Raw genomic sequence first — 24,425 nt, 5'->3', positions numbered from 1 at the left:
TCTGGGGAAGAGGGAGCATCAAAGGTATGGCAGGGGGAAGAGGGTGGGTCTTGGGACTGGAGGGAAGCGCAGAGTGCTCTAACTGAGACATACAAGAAAGATAAGAATTGGGAGAGACATTTCACAGTGATATACAGTGGAAGCTTCTGCATGACGCCGACTTGTTGAAACATGCATGTTAGGGTTTACATTTTAATGCATAATTTATTTTGCTTTAAGCTTGTATGAAGCTACGGACAATAATCCTTCTTGGCTATGTTCTATACTGTGATTGAGAATGAAGTTGACGCCTCCATTAAGGACGCGGTTGTCTTGTCTTTAAAATTTGCTCAACTTTTATCAACGACTCCAAAGCCGTCGTATTCACATCGACATCCGGTTGTGGTGGGATCCCACTGAGCTGTTATATGCTATATTTTTCCCACAGCCATGTAGTCAGAAGTATCCAGTGTCAATACTAATCCTTTTTTATACTGATCTCACTAAAAGGTTACTTCCTGCAGCTCCACTTTAATCACAATAAAAGGTCCATAATGGAAAGACATATAAAATGTATTGATGGCACCGGGCTTTGAAGGAACCTCGGCTGTCTCCAGCAGCTTGTAATTCAGAAATCTCTGTGCAGGAATCAATATTCATGCAAAGAATACACAACAGCAACAGTCTTTTGGCCTTTTGCTAAAATATTATAGACTTGCAGATAGGGCTGGTTGATACAGTATGACCAAAATCTCCAGATACAGGTCGTTTCAGGGTTGTGATATAGGCCTGATAGAGGTGATTTTGTATCCAATTATTATATCTGTATGACGACATGGTTATCACAATATGTTTCTTGTAATCTAATAAATAATCTTTTAATAATCACATGGTAAAGCTTTTTTTGTATACTTTAATAAGATAGAAAAGATACTGAATATTTTCTCATTTTACTGAGAAAGTCAGTATTTGCCTGTTATTATCACTTTAGATGACGTAATTGTGTATCACTGTATATAGATACTGTATATTACGATCATAGACTTTATAAAAAAAATGGACGAAGCCTCTCGGTCGGGGCACGTTCTCTCAACTTGATCCAGCGGATATTACAAAGGCTGCGCGAGTTGAGGCAGGCAATCCCGTGTCAGTCTAGTGGAAAACACATCGACTGGGGGAGTGAAGTGCAGGCAGCCAGCATTTATGATCTATGATTTAAACTGATATTTAACACAGTACCATGCCCATAGACTGTAAAACACTGACCCACACAGCCCAAATCCTCCCGATGCTCCAGATTATTGCGAGTCATGGTGCAAGTGCAGCTTTTTAATTAGCATATTCAGTTCCTAAACCATCTGTTTGTACAGTCGATCGAAAAGTAAATCATCTTGTCACTTATGGTAACACCACCACACGAATAACCGCAGTCCAGGTCGAGATGACGGAGTTAGCAGCTAATCCTGAGGAGATGTGAGGGCCAGCAGCTAGCTGTCACTCAATAAGCCGTGCCCCTAATTATTCATAAACTTTAACCTCCAATAAAATAAAAACTAGCCTGGTATAAAAAGATTCACCCCCCTAAGTGTTGTCATGGAGATATGACCTGAACATATAGACTGGAATGATTTTTTGTACCAGACCTTAAGTAGGTTTAATTATGCTGTGAACACGGCCTGTTGAACATGGGGATCAATGAGAAACTGCTCTATTGTGCAAACTACTCCTAGTGGACATTCGGCGAACTGCAGTTTTTGGCACTTCCGTATTGGATCAAACAGGAAGTTGCTGTGGTGGGGGCTTGTTCTGAATACGATTTCCCTGAAAGACAATAAATAAGCATATCGAATTATTGCCCAGCTCTACTTGCATATGTTTAAGAGATACTTTTATCGCACCTCTGTAGTTAATTTGATATCTTAATAACAGTCAGGTCAGATTTTCACGTTCTGCACCTGATGCTTACAGTTTTCTGAAAGTTAAGACGGGAAGACTGTCCCTCTGTCATCTAATCTCATATCTCTCCCTCGTCCTGTCACTTTTCTTCCCAGGTACATTAAGCTGTCAGCTAATTGTGGGTGGGTCACCACTTCAATCTAACATTGATGGCCTCAGTCAATCAGGCTGTAGCTGTCAAAAGTTTAAAAGTGGTCTCTCCTTGATGTCAGCTGTCATTCCAGGTTGACAGACGATGGCAAGCACCCGCCTCCACCCCATTCACCTCCAAGTCTTCAGCAGCATCTCCATCATCAGGACTTCTCTCCAGTTTCAGTCATCTCCTCTTCACCACCGGTGTCTAGACTTCATCGGGGGTATTCTGCTCTACCCTTGGTTCCACTACCCCTCTAACATGATGTCACAATGGGGTCTAATCGCCAAGGACTCTTATGCAATCAATATTTAACTGTCACACATTTGTAATAAATCTTTATTTTCACATCTAAAACTGGAATCTCTCCCCCGATTGAAATACCTTGAATTCATATTGTTCATGCACACTTCTACATGTTGTCTAAGCCATCTAAATAAAGTTGAAAAGACAACAAATAACACAGGGTATGAATCCTATTCTTTCACTTTTTAAACAGAAATCTCGACAATGTGTTACTGAACAGTTCTCCAGCCTAGCCAGTGAAAATGTGTAAATAGGCAACGACTTAACATTTTCACCAAACCAGCTTTATGTGGTGGATGTAAAAAGGATGTAATCCTGTGGTCTTTTGGCCTTTTGCAACATGCAGTCAACATTTTGTTTCAAGTATTGATTCTGTAGATTTTAAGGCATCAGCTTGTTTACTTTTACATTTTACTTTACTATACAAAGTCTGTGTAATGTTCAACTGAGCCCATGTGAATAGAGTAGGTCACTGTCTGGAGAATTCACAACAAGTGGATGGGCATGTTGATTAAATTCAATTCAATTCAATTTTATTTATAGTGCCAAATCTCAGGACACTTTACAGAGTAGGTATAGACCCCACTCTATGACTTATTTATAGGGTTTAATTGTGTTGATGATGCTTCTATTATACGGCTGGTGCAAAACTGGAAGAAAAAAAAAATCCAAGGGTGAAGAAGAAGGGTCATCTACACAAAGACACCAACAAAAATGTCTTGTTGGAGAGATGACGAGATTCTGGAACTTCTGTTGGTAAGGGCCAATGCTGAAGTCATCAGAAGAAGAAAGAGACATTCGGACGTTTATAACCAAACTTTGAACCTGCTCCATCACAGCTGTGTGATCAGCGTTATGTTCTGCCACCTGTAAGCTCTACTCAGGCCCTACCTTCGCCTCACCTACAACACAGTATTTCCAGTAAGTGAACACAGACGATCTCCTGTTGTGTGCGCCATGTGTGAAAGGGCAACTTCAGACTATGTCCAGACATCACTCTCAAGACATTGTCCGGAGCTCATGTCCGGCTATACTGAGATGTGACTAACAAGAGGAAGTGAAACTACACAAATTTAATGCAATACACTTGGCAGAGAAACACAAAGCAAAGAAAGGTCTGGCATACAAACAAAGGGTTGTATGTACTAATAGAAAGTTAATGAAAAAAAGGTATGAGTTTTTGTGAATGTGTGAGAAAAGGAAGAATTATTAAGAGACAAGAGAATCAGACAAAAAGTGGACAGAGATTGGAAAACATGCCACAATTTTGAGGTGGAAGATGGATAGACTTTAAGCAATGCTGAAATAGAAAACATATTTCCTCTGCTACAATAGCAATAGGCTGCCTCTAATGGAGGAGAGGATGTTAATTTGAGTATTTTTCAGGGCCAGAGGAGTGCAGAGTGGGGACTGTCAGTGTGCCAGCGTGTAGCCCACACAGCTGAAATACACTCTTCTGTCCATGTCCATGAGGTGCCTGCTGTCATCCACTTGTATTGCATTGTATGATATTTGTATCATTAGACCCCACCATTCAGGCTGTGGGTATCACTTTTAAAACAGCGCATGGTCCAACTGTTGTCACAACACAATCTTCAACCAAAAAAACAACAACACAGCTCACACTTGTTATTGACTAAATAAATGTTATGCTGTACAAATGTTAATGTTGTTGTGTCAGTTATATTTTTTAGAATCTGGAATTAAATTAACAAATTACACAAACAACTAACAATACTTACAAAACAAAACGGACCTGCCTGTAGCTGATTAACTTTAGTGTAAGACGATAGAATAGCGTAGCCTACGTGTTATCAGATGATTGAAGTGCTTCTGCCACTGCCAGTGAGTTTTATTCTTGTTTTCCTCAAACTATGATTATACCTCCTTTGGTGACGTGAATGTACTTAGTGGGTTATTGAGTTTATAAAAGACAGCCCTAATTTGCCCTTGTTTGCTTTAGAACACATCATGCATATTGCATTTGCAGTCAATATTTTTATTTGTGTGTGCAATGTTGAATAAATATTACATTTTTAGATCTTAGTGCTATGCAATAGTGCAATGCCTTATGTTGTATTTATTATTTGTTTTTTTTCCTCACTTGTTTAAAATTAGTTTTTCATTTTTTGGATCCTTTTTAATCTAAACAAAAAAAAATCTCAAAGACAGACCAAATAATTTTTTCTTTAAGTAATAGGCCTATTTGTAATGTAGAAAGAATCAGAATTGTGGCGGATAGTTACTGCTTTTTAATTACAGAGTGACGAGCTTCATCCATGTTCTTTTGCATTAGCTCACTGTACTATCTTTGGCATAATATTAATATTGAATTCAATTGAATTCAATTCAAATTCAATTCAAAAAACGTTATTTGTCCCCGGGGGGCAATTCAGGGCAATTGAAACATATAACTGCCCACACAACAATATGAACATTTTGATGCGAGGGGGGCTCTCGCCAAACTCTCGTCTAGGGCGCCAAATTGGTCAGGGCCGGCACCTTCTGTTATGATACTTATCCACTGCACGGTACGGCTCAACTTACTTTTTTTTGGTTTTCTGTTAGCAAAAGTAGTGGATAGCACCGGGTACCTGGTAGTACTACCTGTTCTACTACTTTAGCACTACCTCGGTCATGATTCCAAGATGAGTCGATACAAAAGTGGAGTTAAGAGTGTGTTGTTAGATTCAACCTATGTCTTTGCAGGAAACACGAGAAAAAGACCTTTTAAAAGTGTTAAGCTACCGAGGATGAAATCTATCCATGACAGCAACAGCAGCCCTCAAGACGCTAAACCCAGAGCTTTTTAGAAAATAGTGACAAAATCAAAATGGGTCATGATCCTAGTTCTGTTTGAATTCCCTGATAGCAAAAAACAAAAATATTCTAGTCATCAGATTGTGAACTAAAACACTGAAAGTCAATGTTGACAGATCAACTACCTCCTTGTTGTTGCTATGGCGCCGTACTAGGTGGCAGCCTGTAAAAGCAGCTCCCGTGGGTTTTTAAAAAGTAAAAGTTTTAGTTTTGTTTGTTCTCTGGTTTTTGCTCAACTTTTGGCAACTCTTCTCCGGAGACTGGGAGAGGATGAACATCTTTCTTTTTTTTCTTTTTTTGAACTTTCACGGCACTTTTTGTGATGTTTTTGTTTTTGTAATGGTTTTGCTAACAATAGTAACGGAGGGTCAGGAGCGCATCACTGAGCGCATTGTTTATACACGCGACCAGCTGATTGCGCTATGTGAACCTGTACTGCTGCCTGGAGCCAGACCTCAGGTCCTGGAGGAGCTGCAGAGGAGAGGCCGTGGCTGCAGAGCTGGAGTGAAACGGAGGGTGAAGAGGAGGAGACACAGACCGGCTGTACCGGGGATCATCATGGGAAACGTGAGGTCTCTGGGGAACAAGACGGACGAGCTCGCCGCGCTGATAAAGGCTCTGAGGGAATATCGTGAGTGCAGTGTGTTGTGTTTCACGGAGACATAGCTTCACTCACACATCCCGGACCACAGCGTGGCGATTCCCGGCTTCAGCACAGGATGAGTAGACTTTACATCCTGAGGAAGCTGAGATCCTTCAACGTGTGCAGCAAGATGTTGGAGATCTTTTATCAGTCTGTGGTGGCCAGTGTACTTTTCTTGCTGTGGTTTGTTGGGGAAGCAGCATTGGAGCCAGCGACACCAACAGACTCAACAAAGTGATCAGGAAGGCCGGCTCTGTGATTGGCTGCAAACAGGACACTCTGGAGGCTGTGGTGGAGAGGAGGACAGAGAAAAAACTGTTCTCCATCATGGATAATCCTCTTCACCCTCTCCAACTCACACTGGTCAGACAGCGGAGCACCTTCTCCAGAAGGCTGCTTCAGCTTCGCTGTCGTAGCAACAGATACAGGAAATCTTTCCTGCCACAATCCATCACTTTTTATAATAACTCTCTCACCTCTGCCTGACAGAGAACTCTGCTCTCTCTACTGTTTTTTTTGTATATATTATTATTGTTATAGTATATTTTGCATATTTTGTTGTATATATTATTATTGTTTATTGTTTATAGCACACTGTGCACTGTATATATACACTATGTATATATTGGATTCTATTTATGTTATGTATAAAGTGTTAATTGCTGACCCACTACTGCTGTTACAAAATAATTTCCCAGTCTGGGATCATTAAAGTAATTCTTTTCTATTCTATTCTATCCTAGTTAACATGAGACACTTCACTCAGACAGACGTTGCTGTTTGGTTAGGGAAATAAAAATGCATCCACTTTCAGAAGGAGGGGCTGTGATAGTATCAAATATACATCTAAATGCACGAGGCAGGTATGAGGGCCATGCCAAAGAGGTCAACTTTCAAAATGTAAAGTCTTTGTGAAAGTTTTAGTCTCTTCTGGAAATCAACTAGAACAAGGTGAAAAATCACTTGGCAGCCAATTAATTATGAGCAGATGTTGACTGTGTTCTGGAGGCAATCGCTATGTTCTTTTGGGCTGCATTAATTTCACCCATGGAAAGACAGAGGGATAAAGAGAGATCTCAACAAGTCATAGGAGATGGTGGGATTAAAACTCAGGCAGACGTTTGTGTGCAAATTCCTGTAGAGAGAGAAAGATTTGAGACAGAGAGACGACAGAGAACAGAAAATAGGGTGAGTTAGAGAAAATGGAGGAGTTGATGAAAATCCAAAATAAAAGAGAATAGGAAAAAGGGCAGATGAAGAATGATTGACACAAACTGCCTCAGAGAGCAGAGATGCACATCCTTTCTCGACAAAGGAGGCGCACGTATTCGTGCACAAACGTGTGTGTGTGTGTGTTACTGAGACTTTCTCGTCAAGAGGGTAGAGACTGGTTTTTCCAACTCTGACAACCAAAGGTAAGTTAAAAGGATGAGGGGCTGCACAGAGGAAGAAGAAGAGCACATGAACATGTCTGTGGGAGAGTTATGGGAGAAACTCAGAGAGTCTGAGCGAGTCTGATTTATTAGGCTTTCTTTGATTTTCTACCTTTTGTGACACGTTGGCATTCAATTGTAGGACATTATTTTTGCTTTTTTGAGCATGATTTCAAAAAAGGTGATCATAACATATAAAGAAGAGTCTTTCAGGAGAAAGACAATCTGTCATGATTCCACCATGGCAGCCCTGAGTTTTCCTTGTGTGTGTTTTTTGTGTCCCTGTCTGTATTATTCCTCCTGTGTCTCTCCCCCTGTCTGTGCTGTGTGTGCATGTGGGCGTGGCTTCTGCTCCACAGGCAGCGCCAGGTGAACTCACTCCACAATCAAGCCTCCCATAAAGCCACTGGTTTCTCTCCTGCTCATCGCCAGATCGTTTTGTCAGTCTATGTGGTTGTTTGGATCCTGGCTTCTTTGTATTTTTGCTCTGTGCTTAGCTTGTGAAGCTAATCTCCCTGTGTTTTTGCTACCTTGCTTCAGATTACTGTGTTTGCTGTGCATTCTTGAGCGTTGCTTCCTCCCTGCCTGCCTGTGGACCTGCTGCCAGCTTCCCGGAGCTCTCTCACTGCATCGCCATTACCCTACAGCGGACCTCACATCACGCCACCTGCATCTACGCACTCCTCGGTGACTTCACCTACCACGTAAGGATCCTGGGACCTCGCCCCAGCCCTCCACCTCGCACTTATTCTTGCACCATTTTGAACATTAAAGACTGTTTGTTGAACTTTGAACCAGAGTCAGGTCGTGCATTTGGGTCCTGATCCAACACAAACCATAACACAATCAGCTGAAAAACTCATTTTTCAAGAATGTGTAGTAAGACAATAAGCTTGGACTGTTCCCTTTACAGGAATTGAAAAATTGTGTTTTTTGTTTTTTTTTAAATAATGCTGGATGCTCATTCAACCATCACTTTCAATAAACAGCTCCTCTGCAAAGAAAAATACAACTAGCTTTAAAAAAAAAAAGACATCAACTCACATACAGGGATGTATACAGACACAAACATGAGGATATTATAGACACTGTGTACGGTGAGTAATACTAATCAGAATAGGAACAATTGATGCTGCATTACATTTGACGTCACAACTTATAAAAAGCATCTTAAGTCTAAGGGGGAGTGTGGAAATTTACGCTAGTGTCTCAGTGCAGTTTATACAGATGTGTTTTGAATTTGTTGTCCTTAACAGCTTGGGGATATTGTGGAAAAAAACCCACTAAATTTAGCTACGCATTTACAACAGCAACTGCTACATGGTGAATCATATCTGGCGCAGTGTTAAATTCTGTGTGTCTCTATGTGTGCCATTTACACACATGCATATTCTGAAAAGCAGGTCTTCAGTAGTTTTTGCAAAAAAAAAAACACAAAAACCGTCATTAAGATTACACCACGTCTACATAATGTTTACGTTTATACATATAACATGCCATTTTTTGATATTGCAAGCCAAGTGCTCTACTTTAAAACACACACACACACACACACACACACACACACACACACACACACACACACACACACACACACACACACACACACACACACACACACACACACACACACACACACACACACAGGCAGCCTTCTAACACACCGGCGATCGTAACCATGACAATTTAGCTGCTTCAGCTTCATTGTCACCCACTCTCTCTCCATCCATCCCTTTTTCTCCATCTCACCCTGCTTTTATTCTGTGATTCGCTCATGGCCCGGCAGCTTTCCACAGTCTTTGTGGAGGAGAAAGTAGGCTACCAGAAAACATTTCCCTTTTTTTTCTCTGTTTATGCCTCTTATTTTCTTTCCTGATGCAAAATACAAATTGTCCTTTCTCGCTTGCTTCTTGCTGTCTTTCTGAACTCAGTAAGATGTGAGGTATGACCCCATTAGTCTTCTCTTCTCCCTGCATTCCCGGTTTCTTTCCTTGTCTCTTTTTTGCATTTTCCTCTTTTCCCTGGAGTCTCTGAGTCTCTATCTTTATCCTGATTACCCTCCATCTCTCTCTACCTCCTCATATTCTCATTTTCCTCCTATTAGTTATATTTTTTCCACCATCTACCTCCCCTTAAAAAGACAGTTCTGATTTTTGAAGTGGGGTTGAATGAGGTACTTATCCATAGTCAGTGGACAGTAGACGGCCGTTGTCACGCCCGCATTCATTATACCTTGCACCATTTTACCTTGCACGGGAGTTGCTTGTTTAAACTCCTGTTTTTTGCTTACAATGACTGTTAATGGAGTCTTGTGGTTTATAAGTGCATAGATAATGGTTTCAGTTCCCTCACATAAACTCCACAAGGCAGGTCTTCTTTTAGCTGCGGCCCCCAACAACAGCAGTACACGGCTTAGCTTCCATGTTGGTACTCCTGCCTGCTTCTCCAAACTCGGGGCCTGCCGACTGTCATCTACTGTAGATTATACCCCGACTATGGATAAGAACCTCATACAACCCCACTTCAAAAAATACACACTATCCCTTTAAGAAGAAACAAAGGGATACTGGATCCGTGTGGGAAGAGACCTTGCAGCTAATCTACCAGAGTGTGAATGTGAGTGTACTGCTGGATTAGAGTTCTCATCTATGGGTTAGAGCATGTCTTACAGACTGTCACAGTGGGAGCAGATAGCTGGTCAGGCGTATCGACATGAAGCCACATGGTCTGCTGTCTTCATCTCTCAATCCGCTATCCAGTGTGATTGGCAGTGACAGGATAAAACCGTGCTTATCCCTTATTATCCCTGCCCTTTTTTCACTGCTCCGTCTCATAAGCACGACTGCTGACACACTGATCTGTCTGTCTGTCTCTGATGTACTCTCTCTCACACAAAGGAAGAGATAAACATTGATGGACAGATGGACGGGAGTTGATGGGCAAGGGCAAAAGATTATACCAAATATGGCATTTTTTTTAAGATGGGTATTACATTTTCCAGCGATATCACAGGATCACGGGAGAATCTCCGGATCACATATCTCTCAAAAGTCCATCTTGTTAGGCTTCAACTTATGCGTTTGTGTTTGAGCCATGGTGATCCAGCCAATCGGCGCACTGTGAGGAGCTACTGGTAGTTGAGGGGGGTGGGGATGACAATATGGTATATATTGAAAATATGAAACTGTTCATTCAAAACAACAATGACGGCTCAAAAAGGGTTAGTAGATGCTGCAATAGCATCAATGTAATCAGAACTGGAGAGTTTTTCTTCATTAAAGGCAGGGAAAAAAAATGGCACTGAAGGCTTGTTCTCAATGGAGAAGATGTTTTCTCTCTTCTCCTGACTGACTTTGACAGCCCGTGATAGACATATGGGTCATCCAGTCATCTGCCAGGTATGTTTTAAAGGCATCTGCCTGTTTACAAACTCTTCAATGATGGCTTCTCAGATGGTTGTGTCACAAACCAACTGACTGCTTATATTAAATTAGCTTATAATAATAATACAATGCCAGCAATCATCCTTTCAAAATTCTCATTTGAGAATGAAAACTTCTCCATTCAACAAGAGCAACATGAAACCCGGTATTAATTTATTTTTACTTATTTCCTCTCACTAACCTCAGCTCTGTTTATTATTTATTATGGGCCTTTCTCAAACAACCCCTACACCCTTTCCTTCCAGTTTGAGAAAGGCCCCGCAGTTGCTCTTCCTGTTGTTTAAGGGAGTGCCTACTGTACACACCTGTCCCTCATTCCTCTAATCAGCTCCTAAAGAATAAGGGAATCCTTCCCCTGCCCCTGTCCCTTTATCTGGTTCGGAGTGCCCTCACAATCTTTTCTACTTTACTTTGGACACAGTAGATTGTGTTTTAATTCAACCTGTCTGAGTCATGCCCTTTGGCCAATTGCCTGTTTAACTTTGACATGTGGTTGTCAAGGCTAATCTTCCATTTTCATGAGCAGAACAGTAGTGCTTGGAATGATATCCCCTCAAAAAAATCACATCTGATTTTATAGATCTATAACGTAAAAGGGGGATCATTTTTTTTTTTAATGAAAAAAAGTTGGGCCCAATGTAATGCTGGCTTGTAGATACCGGTACCCTTAAAGTGATACTGATACCAGAGTATGTCATTCGATACCCATCATGTGAATGGGAGCATCTAGGCACGCTGAGCTGCCAACTCAATCTGTCACCACACCACATACTGTTTGGGTTGCAGCTGGTGCGGTAGTGAGCCATGATTGGCTGCGAGTGAAACAATAGAAAATGTTTTTTTTTTCTAGATCTGGGTACATAAGAATCAATTGTAAATGATGGGCAATGGAACAGCCGGTGTAAGTGTGGAAACGTTATCTGGTTAAAGGAAAAGAGCCCTGTGGACGGGAGAAGAAGGACAGTCATAAAACCATTCTTTCTACTAAGCTCAGTAAGTAACAAAACCTGCCTACTTATTAGTACTATTGGCTTTTACTCTGCCTTTATCACACCGAGTGTTTCATCCTTCTTTTACAAAAGCACTGAGATTGGGGTTTCTGGTTCAAATTGGTGTACTTACAGTGGAGTTTTGTTCATGTTTATGTGAAAATCAATGGACAGAAAATATGTATTCACCATATCTGTTGCGCACTTTGTTTGAAAACAAATGCAGTGTGTGCTTTGTTGTTGGCAACGTTAGCTCAGAGGGAAACAGAAAGTGAAACTTAATTGGCCGTTTTTGTGACAGTAGCACCAACAGTACCACTTGAGAACGCTAGTGGGGTGGAAACCCGTCTGTTAGCACTTTAAAAAGGTATTAAAATACAGATACCTGGCTCTAGCCCAAAGACTATGTATGTTCCTCCAGGGGTCCCTGAAATAATTCTCAGAAATAAAACCAAGACGACCATGACTTCTAACGGATTGCAAAGCACAATGTCATGTGCTGCATTTTGCCATGCCATGTGAACTCAGTGCATGTGATATCGTCTGGTTTTTCACCAGCTGGGAGGAGGCCTCGGGGAAGACCCAGGACTAGGTGGAGAGATTATATCTCCACACTGGCCTGGGAACGCCTAGGGACCCCCCAGTTAGAGCTGGTTAATGTGGCCCGGGAAAGGGAAGTTTGGGGTCCCCTGCTAGAGCTACTGCCCCCGCGACCCGACCCCGGATAAGCGGTTGAAGATGAGTGAGTGATGAGTGAGTGTTTTTTTCACTTTTCATACATACACATGTAAAAGCTTTCGCAGAGTACAAGTACATTAATGTGTTGACACGCAATGTCTTTAGTGGCATCTATACTAACTCACTTTTCACATCACATTTCACACCAGCACCAAAATCACTTTTGTCTTCTTACTCTTCTACAGAGGATATGATCAGGGTAACTGATCTCTCCACAGTTGAAAAGAAGAGTTTCAGTGTGACACCCAAATCTTTTCTTCTGCTCGATTGCACTTCCTAATCCTCCTCTGTCTGTCATATGTGACTCCATTATTCATGAAAGATTGTCCCGAGGCTCAACAGTATGCAAACTTCTGGCAAATTTGCATACGGGCATAGGACGGATGTGTCTGTAAGGAGTCTGCTTGTGTTTGTATGCATGAACTTCCCCAGCTTGTTCGATGAAATACAAGGCTGACGACAATTGCAATCAAATCGAAAATGTCAGAAGAAAATGATGACAGCACGGATGAGCTGCCTGAGTTCTCCTGTTTCAAGAGAAGAGGAGACACTTCCTTTACAGCACAGATGTAGGAATGTGTCTGTGATTGCACGTCTATGAATGTGTGAGAGCAGATTTTCTTTGAGTTGCTTGTCAAAGATGACAACTCTGATTACAATAACAATAGAAGGTAAATATAGAATGGCGAAGGGCGAAAAGTGAGAACAGGAAATGTCTGGATTTTCTAAACTACATGAATTGTTAAACATTAGCATAACAATAGAGCTGTCATGGGAGTCATCTTAATACAGGGGAACTGTGCTGTAGCAGGGCTCACTTCAGTCTCCCACCACCAACCAAAGTGTCTACCACAGACACCCTAGCAGGCACTAGAGAGGTAATGACGGAGAGGAGAAACGGGTCTTATATCTGAGATCCAATCAAGAAGATTGCATTTTGTGATTTTGCTGTATGTTACCACGACTGCTAGAGAGAGAGAACACATTTCTAATAACTAAATTAAAATTGAAATAACAGCAACCATGTTGATCGTTGAGGAAACTAGAAACTCCATATTGGAGGTAATTATAATTTCAGCTGTGACACAAAATTGAATTCTGTATAACCATGCTGAATTAGAAGCAATAAGGTTCCCCCCTCTTTGTATCCATTTTGCAACTTATTAAATCAAACACAGCCAATATAGCCACTGCAAGTTGAAGGATGCACACATGGATTCTCCTGAATAAATTTGGCGTGACCTGGCATTTAGACCGCAATCATCATTTGTGATTCTTTTAGTTATCATGTTGACTGAAGGGGCGTCAGATGCAAACATAGATATGAGGCAGTATGGCCCTACTATACCTCCTAGTTTGCTCAGTGGGCCGTTTATCATCTTGTGAATTGGTGAGCTGGATCCTACAGCCACGTCTCTCCCAGCTGCTTGACCGCAGAGCTGTAAGATGGCGGAGAATGAAGAGCAACAATGGTAGGGAGAATTAATGGTGACTTTTTAAGCTAACTTTCTTAAATGACATTTTTTAGTATTTTAACCCAAACCACAATCTTTTCCTTAATCTGACCACATAGTTTTGGTGCCCTAACCAAACCAACATTAATTTTGTTTGAATTCACAAATTCACATGATCAAATACAATTTCTTTTCTTCCTAATAGCGAATATGATACCTGAACTTGCATATAGGCTGATACCAAGTAATGATCCAATACGAGTGCGTACATTTTTATATATATATATATCATTTATTTTGTTATTAAGGATGTGATATGATTGCTATCATTGTGTATGGCCTAGCTCAGGTTAAACCCTTTGTAAAACATGAACAAATACAGGGAATGAATGTCACAACATTTTCTTTTATTAAGTAGTTTGACATTAAATCATAATGAAAAAAAGAACATAAATAAATTACTTTAAAGTAGATTTCTTTCAGGGCTAAATTGCGTAGTATCAGATCGATGTAGACTTGTGTACATGCAGATACCAGCATTTTAAACAGTATCTAAGGTATTAATGATACTGATTTTGGTACTGGACCATTTCTATCTACAAGGCTGGTGACCACTTTTACGGCCATCCAATTGAGTGATAATGTCCGAATCGGTTGATATGTTTTGGCTGTTTTTCCTTGTGATCAATTGAATCTCCTGTTAGTGGAGAACCTGGTGTCTCTGCCTCTTCTTTATGGATTTCCATCAGCATGGTTGTTGAAATTTGGTCCAAAGAAGCACCACTCTTCAGACCAGGAGACCTGAAGTTTGCTGTTAATGTCAGAGATATAAAAACTATTTTCTGCTGGCTAACTCCATAGTAGTAGCTCTGCCAATATCTTCAAATGACTTAAAGTTGTACTCCATAAGAATTGAGAAATGTTGTTTCTAGCGGCCTCATTGGCAGTAAGATGTAATTGCAGGCGAGCCTGTTCTTTGAGAGCCCTCATCTTGTCACGTTCATGTGTTGACTATATATTTATTTCGGGTTTTTTTTCTCTCTTTTGTAAAGTTTATTGACACACATTCACCTCTCTACCTCCAGTCTGTCCCCTTTATGTTGCCCTCTTTGATCCATACACACAGACACACACACACACGTTCCTATTAAACTTCTGCCCTTACTACAAGCCTGACTCAGACGTTGTGGTTGCCGATTTCCCATTACAAGTAAACGCAGCATATCCGTTGATGACGATCTGGGCTGGCAGACCAACCGCTGTCAGTAGCGTCACTAACATGGCAGCTTATTTACATCTAGCCTGGGACTGTCGCCACAGACATAGATATTGGAATATTCTGCAAAAAAGGCAAGTAGAAGTGCTTTCATTAGTGGGTCATGTAATCAATCACCATTGTTTTAACTCACTCTTTGATAGATATGAACTTAAAATTAAATAGATGACAATCTTACAGAGCACAACTTTAATGTCATCCATGTTTGTCCAGGTATCTGAGGAGGGACAGATGAACTACCGAACAACAAAATGAACATGCCTAAAAACAGAGCACTGCTTCCTCCCTCTGTAGCTCACCCTGACCTTTGCCTTCTGGGAGGCAAAAATAATCCACTTCCTTAGCATCCTGCATTTACTTAAATCTGCATTTGCTTTACTTTTGTCAGTCTTCCTCTTCAGCTCTGAATATTGTCCCTCTTCGTCATTTCCCATTGATGTAAGACCGCTTATCAAACTGTCCACGCACAATATTGCTTTGACTACATCCAGTATCTGTTTTTGGAGATATGACGGTAACAACAGCACAATGCAGTTTTCCGTGTATCAAGAGCTCTCACTTAATAAACTCTGGCATGAATGGATGATTTGGTCTGCCTCCATGGTTTGCTCCAGTCCCCATCTTTCTGTCACATGGAGCTGCATTATGCATGAAGGCTATTTTCCCAAGGTTTAACAGACTGCAGAAAACAAACTTTGAGCAGAACCGGCACTGACCGGCATGGGACCCCCTCTTCCCTCTCCTTCATTCTTCCTCCTTTAGCTGTCTTGTTTTCTATTTTTTTTCTCTTGTTTTTTCTCTGATACCTCAGTTTCTTGTGTTCCTCATTCTCTCCCTTCCTCCCATTATGTGCTGAATTTTCAACCCACTCCGTCTTTCCTCTCTATGAGTGCCGCTGCTTTGCTTTAACTTACGGTTTGAGGGGCTTATATTTAGCAGCATTATTACAGGGCTCTCCAGGGCAAAAGTATTTTAGCATTATGCTCCTGACCCACATAAAAAGGTGGAGAAATAAGCCTCTATATTCAAAACTTAATTCATTCACTGCTCCATACCCCATTGCTTGAGTGTTTGTGTGATGCTGTGAGCCTCTACGTGCTGTGAAGGCCCAAACTGTGCCACATGCGTCTTAAGCCTACAATTACCATTTGATCCTGTGATTGGTCACAGCTTAACTGTATCCACTGATGGGTGGGTTTGTAGTGTGCAATCAGCACACACAGTCTCCATTAAATAATACACACCCTCACACACACAGTTCAAATAGCACTCTACGCTGCTTTCTACTAGCTTGGCATGATAATTGGCATGAGATGATGTCACCTGTATTGTGTCTGGTGCTTATACAGTATATACACTGTATGTATGTGTAGTGGTGGAGGAAGTATTCAGTTGCTTCACTTGGGTAAAATACCACACTGTCAAAATACTCTGTTACAAGAAAAAGTCATGCATTGAAATGTTACTTAAGTAAAAACTAAAAGCACAAAAGGGTTCAACATTATTATAAATGGAAAACCAAAATAGAGCCTTGCCTGAGGCTACTCCCCTCTTTTCCCCCCGTTTTTGACCGCACTTCATTGTCAGTTTATCGGTTTCTTCTACAGAATCCTTTTTTGTTTGTTTCTCATTATAGCAAGCCATTCAGGTTGTTATACAAACGCATATTGCGTTCAAACTAAATCTTGTTTGTTACTGAAACATATCCGATCTCCATCGCTTTTGCTTTGAATGCAATACAGAGTGTGTGTAACTGCATACATCACACCAGGAGCCAGAAGGCAAGTTTGGTTCATAAGTTTACCTTTTAAAATGGGCTTTTTAAGTATTAAAAGTAAAAGTACTCAATGTATAAAAATCCTCCCATTTGAGAAGCCCAAAACATGATCAAAACTGACTGAAATGATCAAAACTAATTGACTAATGGGCTAATTATTTCAGCTGTACTTGTAGAGCTATATTATTAGGTAATTCAATTTAGAACAAGACATCATACTTTATACTTAATATATTTTGTATGCATAAATCTGAATTTGTAAAATAGCTTAAGCTGTTAGATAAATGTAGTGTAGTAAAAGATTTAGAGTAAAAGCAGAAAGAAGCATTAAAAAACGACTCAAGTCATGTACCTCGAATGTATACTTAAAGCTATTCTTACCTTTCTGGCATGTTAACACTTTTCTTTTGTAATTTAAAAATGCTCCTAATGAGCGTTTGGCACACTAACATGTCAAAGAAATCCACCAGGTGTTGAAACTCATCAATTTTCAATTCTCATATATTTCTGATAAAAGTCTGAGCATCATTTTATTCGGTCCGAATAAAATTATTTGCCGAGCTTCCTGCCTGTCATACTTCGCTCTGTTTCACTTGCGCTGGGGGTTGGTCTATCTCCCCCAGGTTCGCTAGTAGAAGGTTCCACTTTGACAGGTGTTCCAGTGCACTTTGAGGTCCAAAACTTCGAACTTCCCATAGCACTCGAACGCAGCATTTCTCTCTCACCGCACGTGTCGGGGGAAGAGGGAGCGTCAGAGGTCAGGCAGGGGGAAGAGGGTGGGACTTTGGAGTGTTCTAACTGAGACATGCAAGAAAGGTCATTGTTTGAGTAAAGTACTAAATGTACCTGTTACATTCCACCATTGTGTATGTCTGCACAAATGGAAATAGCTACAGTTGTGTGTGTGTGTGTGTGTGGGGGGGGGGGGGGTCATATACATCGCCTGCAGCTACTCAGCTTCCAACACTAGTCAGACACATGCACACGCATACACACACACACAACTCCCACCTGTACACGCAGAACCTGTTTTCAGCGGCAGTGGAGGAGAGGATGTGCGCCGTCATCCACCCACACACTTACCTTCACTGATCCACTGAAACTTACAGCACATTTGCCAAGTACCACACAAGTGCTTCTATTTCACTCACCCTTTCACTTCCCCTTCTCTCTTTGTCTCTTTCTGCCTCGCACACACAAACAATATTCTGCTTTAATTCAAATCCAGTAACCACATCAATACTCAAATGTGGGTATGTGTTACTCAAATCTCCCAGGTTCAGTTTGACCACTGCTTTTCAACATGATCAGTTTTAAGACTTTTGATCAGCAGTGGGTTCTGTTTTAACCTGCTGCGGTCCAAACCCATTTATGATAAAATCCAAATTTTCACTGTTCAATGGCCTATGAGTGACAAAAGCTGTTGCACAATCGATTGCTAACAGCTTTCACACTGTTGGCAATCAACAATATCTTATCACTGCTGATCATCATAGTTGTTCAACCTTAAATGTATGAAGGATCACAAAATATGTTGGGGCTCAGAGGTCAAGCGGGTCGTCCTCCATTCGGAAGATCGGCGGTTTGATTCCCAGCTCCTCGGGTCCACATGATGAAGTTTCCTTGTTTAAAGGATTAGAATAGAAAAGATTGGCTGATTAGCTGCCATCAGTGTATGAATGTCTTTTCATGAATGGGGACAGTCAGTCAGAAATCCAGGTCCAAGTCCATCTGGTAAATATGCTAAGATCAAGGTCCACTGAAGCCCCTTTCAACACTCCACACACACATACACACACACACATACACATACACATACACATGCAATCAATCAATCAATCAATCAATCAGAAATTCAACTTCAAGGGTGCCCTGTGGAGTTTTCTTCTTCCATTCCGTTTACATATGTTATACTGTAGTCTCGCACAGCCAGCCCTATCTCCAGTATGATTCGGCTACACCGGCTAAGATGAATTCCATAATCTTCAGCATATTAAAGGAAAGTAATTTTCCTTGATGTCTGAATTCGCGACAAAGATGTCAGGGCCTATGATATTGTCCATCCTGGAAAATGTGGGCATGGTAGTGGATGCCACAGTCTATTAGTGGTGCAGTGCTAATTGAGTCGAAGACGTTTCTAGGGGCACTCCACTGATTTCACTCATCTTGGAGAGTACTACTCAGCCTGTTAAAACTGTCCACTGTATAGTATCTTCCCTGGTAATGTCATCCTGGTCATCTCTGATTAGGCTTGAAGAAATACAGATTTATAACAAAAATATTACACCACAAACAGGAGGTGTGGACTAGTATAACCTGTCTCCAATGGTATGTCTGGAGCATTGTTTTAAATGTTTTAACTTGAGCAAGAAACTGCAGTTATCCTGAGTTGTAGACAGCACCAAGAAGAGAGAGGGTCTGGAGCAAAAATAAGATAAACCGTTGCAGTTTCTGGTAAGTTTGAAAAGTCAGTTTGAGCTTTCACACACAGACACAAAGTCGATTTGTTCGTGGCTAAAAATCTGAGTCGAAATAGAGAGAAAAGAAAGATGAATATCTGCTTTTTTATTGTATCTGAACAGAGGCTTGTGGGATGGAGCGGTATCTGCAAAGGAGAACACAGATGCTCTGACTTTCAAAAAAGCTGCTTCACACTCAGGCAAAATCACGCCTCACGGTCCCACTCTGCACAGCTCGCATACCCCGGTGCCTGCAGCCCCCATTCAGTGCATGTTCGGCTCCAAATAAACACATACAAACTGTCATACTGTCACATGTGTTAATTGCGACTGTGCAATTGTGTTAGATACAATCATTAGATTGTGCCTAAAGGAAGGCACAATCTCTGATCCAAAAACCTTGGAGATTGGTGTCTCATCTATACAGAAGCAAATGTCCCAGGACTGCCTGTATGTATGATTACGTGCATCTGCTTGTGTCCATGCTTGTACTTGAAGGTAGGTATGTGTGTGTGTGTGTGTGTGTGTGTGTGTGTGAGTGAGTGAGTGAGTGAGTGAGTGAGTGAGCGTGTGTGCATTTGTGTGTGGGTGCGTGCGTGCGTGCGTGCGTGCGTGTGTGCGTGTGCGTGTGTGTGCGTGTGTGTGTTTGCATGTGCTGCCCTGATATGTAGCACAGAGGCAGCCATGTCATAATGCCACTTAACTATAGGACATCAAAGAGGCAAGCCCTGGGGGACATAACAGACAGTCATGGAGACAGAGCTTTGATGAGGATGTGAAGCTATGTTTCATTATTAATAATATCCCACTGTATTTACAAGAAATTTAGCAGTTGTATTTTAGACTAATGAATGCCAAAAATTAAGAAGTTGGATATTTATTTTTGATTTCCTGCATGTTGCCAAGAACTCATGACCTACAAATTGCTATTCTGTATAGATGTTTAATTATTAAAGGCGCTTCAATTTGCATTTTCAAGCCTTGGATGAAGGACAGCCTGGTGAAAATAACAAAAACGGTGCCTCTCCTTGTGCACGAATAGGGGGAGCCTTTTAGAGCTGATGTTTTATTCTCTTTAGTACGGTGCAGTCTTGAAAACAGAACAGATTCTCTATGCTGTAGCTGTCTCTGACTGCTCTATGGAGGACAAATATAGTGCTCGTTGCCATGGTTATGACAGGGAACACATCCACACAAACAGAGCAGTGAGACCACGAGGATACACACCTACACAGCTCTCCCCTCTTTCAATTCACAAACACCACGTGTAGATAAGGAGGAACTGTGTGTGTGTGTGTGTGTGTGTGTGTGTGTGTGTGTGTGTGTGTGTGTGTGTGTGTGTGTGTGTGTGTCACATGTTTGGGGTCGATTATGTGTGTGTAGGGGTTTGTCACGTCTGTCGAGTGTGTGCATGATGAGCACCTGTGGAAGTACGTTTTTATTTTTACAAGTTGAACACAGACTCACCGTTACAGTGGGGATGGCAGTGACCAGGGAGTAGACGAGGACAGGCGGCGCCTTGCTGTTGTCCTCTGGTCCCGGGTACGGCTTGGAGTAGGCTTTGTCGAAACAGAAGAAGCCCTGGATGTGCACAGGGAATGTGTCTGTGTACTCAAAGTAGTACGCCAACAGAACGGTCCCTGCCATGATGACCAGCTGGAAATAAAACATATTGGTTTCAGCTTTAGGATTGGATCCACAGGAGAGTGCAGGAGTTGGGAAAAGAAAAGACCGCCGTGAAAAAGGAAGAAGTGGAAAATATTGTCACGGATAAAAAATAAAAAAGGAGAGATTTTTCCTTTCACAGAGAAAAATGATGGATGCTTCCGTAATGTGTAAAATGAATCAAGTGTGCGTGGAGAGATAGTGAGGGATGAGGATGAGAGGGGAAGGGAGGGAGGGATGTAGAGGCAGAGGGAGACAAATAAGGAGACTGATAGAGAGGGGGAAAAGAGAGAGCACTGACAGAGATATAGAGTGAGAGAGAGATCACTTCAGCGGTGTCAGTACGCAGAGTGGGAGGGTAAAGAAACAAATGGAGACCGCTCAAAGAAAATAACACTGTATGGAGGACGAGAAGAACTGAACGAAGATGGGAGGGAGGTGGGAGGGGGGGGGGGGGTTGACACACAGATGGGGTGAAAAAGAGCAGAGCAGAGAGAGAGGCAGAGAGAAAGAGAGAGAGAGAGAGAGAGAGAGGTAGAGAGAGAGAGAGAGAGAGAGAGAGAGAGAGAGAGAGAGAGAGGGAGAGAGAGAGAGAGAGAGAGAGAGAGAGAGAACAACCCTGGGAAAAGTGTGTGTGCGACTATCTGCATCGTTCTTGTACCACACATTTAAAATACCAGCTGTATATGCAAAGCACAGCATGCCATGAAGCATAAAATATGACCTTCATGACTATTTAAAAGAGTATCCGTGGCTACATTTATATTAGCAATTCATAACAGATTCAATGTGTGTGTGTGTGTGTGTGTGAGAGAGAGAGAGAGAGGGCGAGAGAGGATAATAAACACAGAAAACATTAAAAAATAATGCTATTCTGCACAAATGAGACAGATGCACACGTACTAATTATTCATTTATACTCAAGTAAACAGCACTCTCAGTCCTTTACCCAGTTCCCTACAGGAAAAAAACACATTTACAACTGTATAGCACGCTTGTCTGAATGAAAGCTGAGGACGTGTGCAGTATTTGTTTGCACTGCAGGAATAGGCCTGAAACAAAAAGTTAAAACAGGAATGTGAGTTAAAATATAGTGATCTGCTGACTAGTTTCATCATAATCTGCGGCCTGAATGTTTACTTAATGAACGTCTATTGTATGTGAAGGACACATTTATCGGCACAAAAGCATGAGGAGCCACTGCTGGCAGGCTGAGCTGGTCTGAGGCAGGAAAGAAACAGCAGCTGTTGGCTACACATTGTTCAGTTACCTTGAAGGGGTTACTATGTGTAACATTTGAAGGTTAATACCATCGGAAATTACCAGGTTAATAATATTTATGAACAAAAAGGATATGTCAAAGCCAGACCTCAAGTAAGCAGGTGGGTTGAATGAATCTTTTCCAGAGCAGACGTTTTGACTTGTCTGTCACAGGTGTAACTAATGGCATTATTAATTGGTTCTTTTTGCATTACAGTAATTGCTGGAAAGCAGACATAATTTCTGTTGTTCGTTTTACCTGTGCTCGTCCTGTTGTGACAAGTCAAAATGTCTGCAGTGAAAAAAAATCTGTGAATCTGATTCATTTAGGAATGATAATGGAACAAAAGCGCTCTCATGGTAACATCCTGTTAATGTGGAGTTCAATTCCTAAATCACACCAAGCGCTAGGACTATCCAAAGTGAGGGAAGCCTCAAAGGAATAGCATGACGATTTGGGAAATGCACTTTACACCATTCAGATTCAATTCCTGAAGTTTAGCTTAAAGACTGGAAGCAGGAGGAAACAACTAGCCTAACTCTGACCCAGGGTAGAAATATCCACCCATGAGCATACCCAAAGGCTACTAAAAACACATCATATCTTCTTTGTTCAATCTGTACATAAAAACTGAAATGTTGTAGTTTTATGGAGAGTTAAGTTGGTTGCCCGGCAACATTCCAGGAAGTCACCGTGCTGGTCAATCTTCTTATTTAATGCTCTACTAGGAGGGCAGACATGCATATTTCCCAAAAGTTCCAACTATTCCTTTAATTTTTAGCTTCTAACGTGATTTCAACATCTAAAATCACAGTTGTTTTATTTGCCTTAACCTTTTTGTGTAAAATGTAAAAAACAAATGGCAGAAGTTGAACAGTTTATTGTGTTGTTAAATAATATAGTGTTCACCTTTTAAGTTAACAACATGTTATCTGTCATCCACCAACCAACACACCATTCGCTCTCAGTGGTTTCTGAGACATGAGAAATACTTTCAAAATAATGTTTGAAAATCTGCCAACGCCAGTAAATGACGTAACGTAGTTCTGCTTACAGTTGAGAAGGCGGCTCTTCAATGTGGCCCAGACCGTATTCTCTTTCACACTGCAAAATGAATGGGGACACATGGCTAAAACCACCTCAAAATGTGGTCTGACTGATCCAATGTCAATGCAACCGGATCACTCAGGATGGATTTTAAAAACGTGTCTAGTATGGGGCCTGTGCTTGTGCTTATGTTATTTATTTAAAATTATATTTTGAAGGATTTGATGGAGATTCCTCTTTATGTTTTTGCGGCACTGAACAGGAAAAGCCTCTCAGTGGCATATGGCTGAACAAGTGAGACACCACTGAGAGAACCTCCTCCAACATGTTTATCCTCTTCAGCAACTAATGCTATAGGGAGGGGAAGGAGGGACTTGTTACACGTAGCACATTTCAGCTTTACACTGAAGAGTGATAATGAGAGAGGGTGACCTAATTCAAACTCCTTACATTACACGCTCTGCTGTCAGATCTGCTTTTCTGCATCCTTTACAGTCACTGACAATCTGTGGATGATTCTCTTTATGAATTGCAAAAAAAAAGAAGATCTGTATATTCCAATGGCAATGTGCAAAGCTAATCTCCTTCAATTTGTTTGTGGCAGACGTCATACTGTAGTCGTATTCTGTGACAACACACATGCCTCAAGCCACTTAAAAGCAAAATCCTGAGGGACACAGAAACACACGCACACACGCTGACAAACCATACAAACACCTCCAGCTTGTAGTTTATATATAGTCCAAGAACACCAAGCAGCTCCATGTTTTTTCCATGTTCTCTTCCATCTCCATACGCTTTGTGTGTTTGAGTGAGTGGGTGGGTGTGTGAGTGTGTGTGTTCGAATATGTCTGTGGGCATGTGGGTGCATTTCCATGTCTGAGGAGGAACTCTGACACAGGCACGCTGTGTTGAACATTTCTCTCCATCATCCATTCCTCTCATTTTGCCAAGCTACAGAAGGCTTGAGGGAGGGAGCGAGGGAGGGAGGGAGGTGTAGAAAGGTGGGAGGAAGCTAGCGAGGGAGGTCTACGAACACCCATCAA

At 41.4% G+C, this 24,425-nt stretch overlaps 1 protein-coding gene across 1 annotated transcript in view; it reads right to left on the bottom strand.

Annotated features, from left to right (window-relative positions):
• plppr2b (phospholipid phosphatase related 2b) overlaps window positions 1-24,425 on the bottom strand; it is a gene marked incomplete at both ends in the record, with an annotated part of 45,967 nt that overhangs the window by 8,844 nt on the left and 12,698 nt on the right. The window contains one exon of the mRNA XM_083935715.1: window positions 20,874-21,062. Within this exon, the coding sequence (XP_083791841.1) occupies window positions 20,874-21,062 (189 nt within the window). The remainder of the gene's footprint in view (window positions 1-20,873; window positions 21,063-24,425) is intronic.

The sequence above is a fragment of the Echiichthys vipera genome (genome assembly GCF_963691815.1).
Source record: "Echiichthys vipera genome assembly, chromosome: 2".
Classification (NCBI taxonomy): Eukaryota; Metazoa; Chordata; class Actinopteri; order Perciformes; family Trachinidae; genus Echiichthys; species Echiichthys vipera.
Note: the sequence above shows the minus strand (reverse complement) of the source record. Positions and strands in the feature narration are given on the sequence as shown.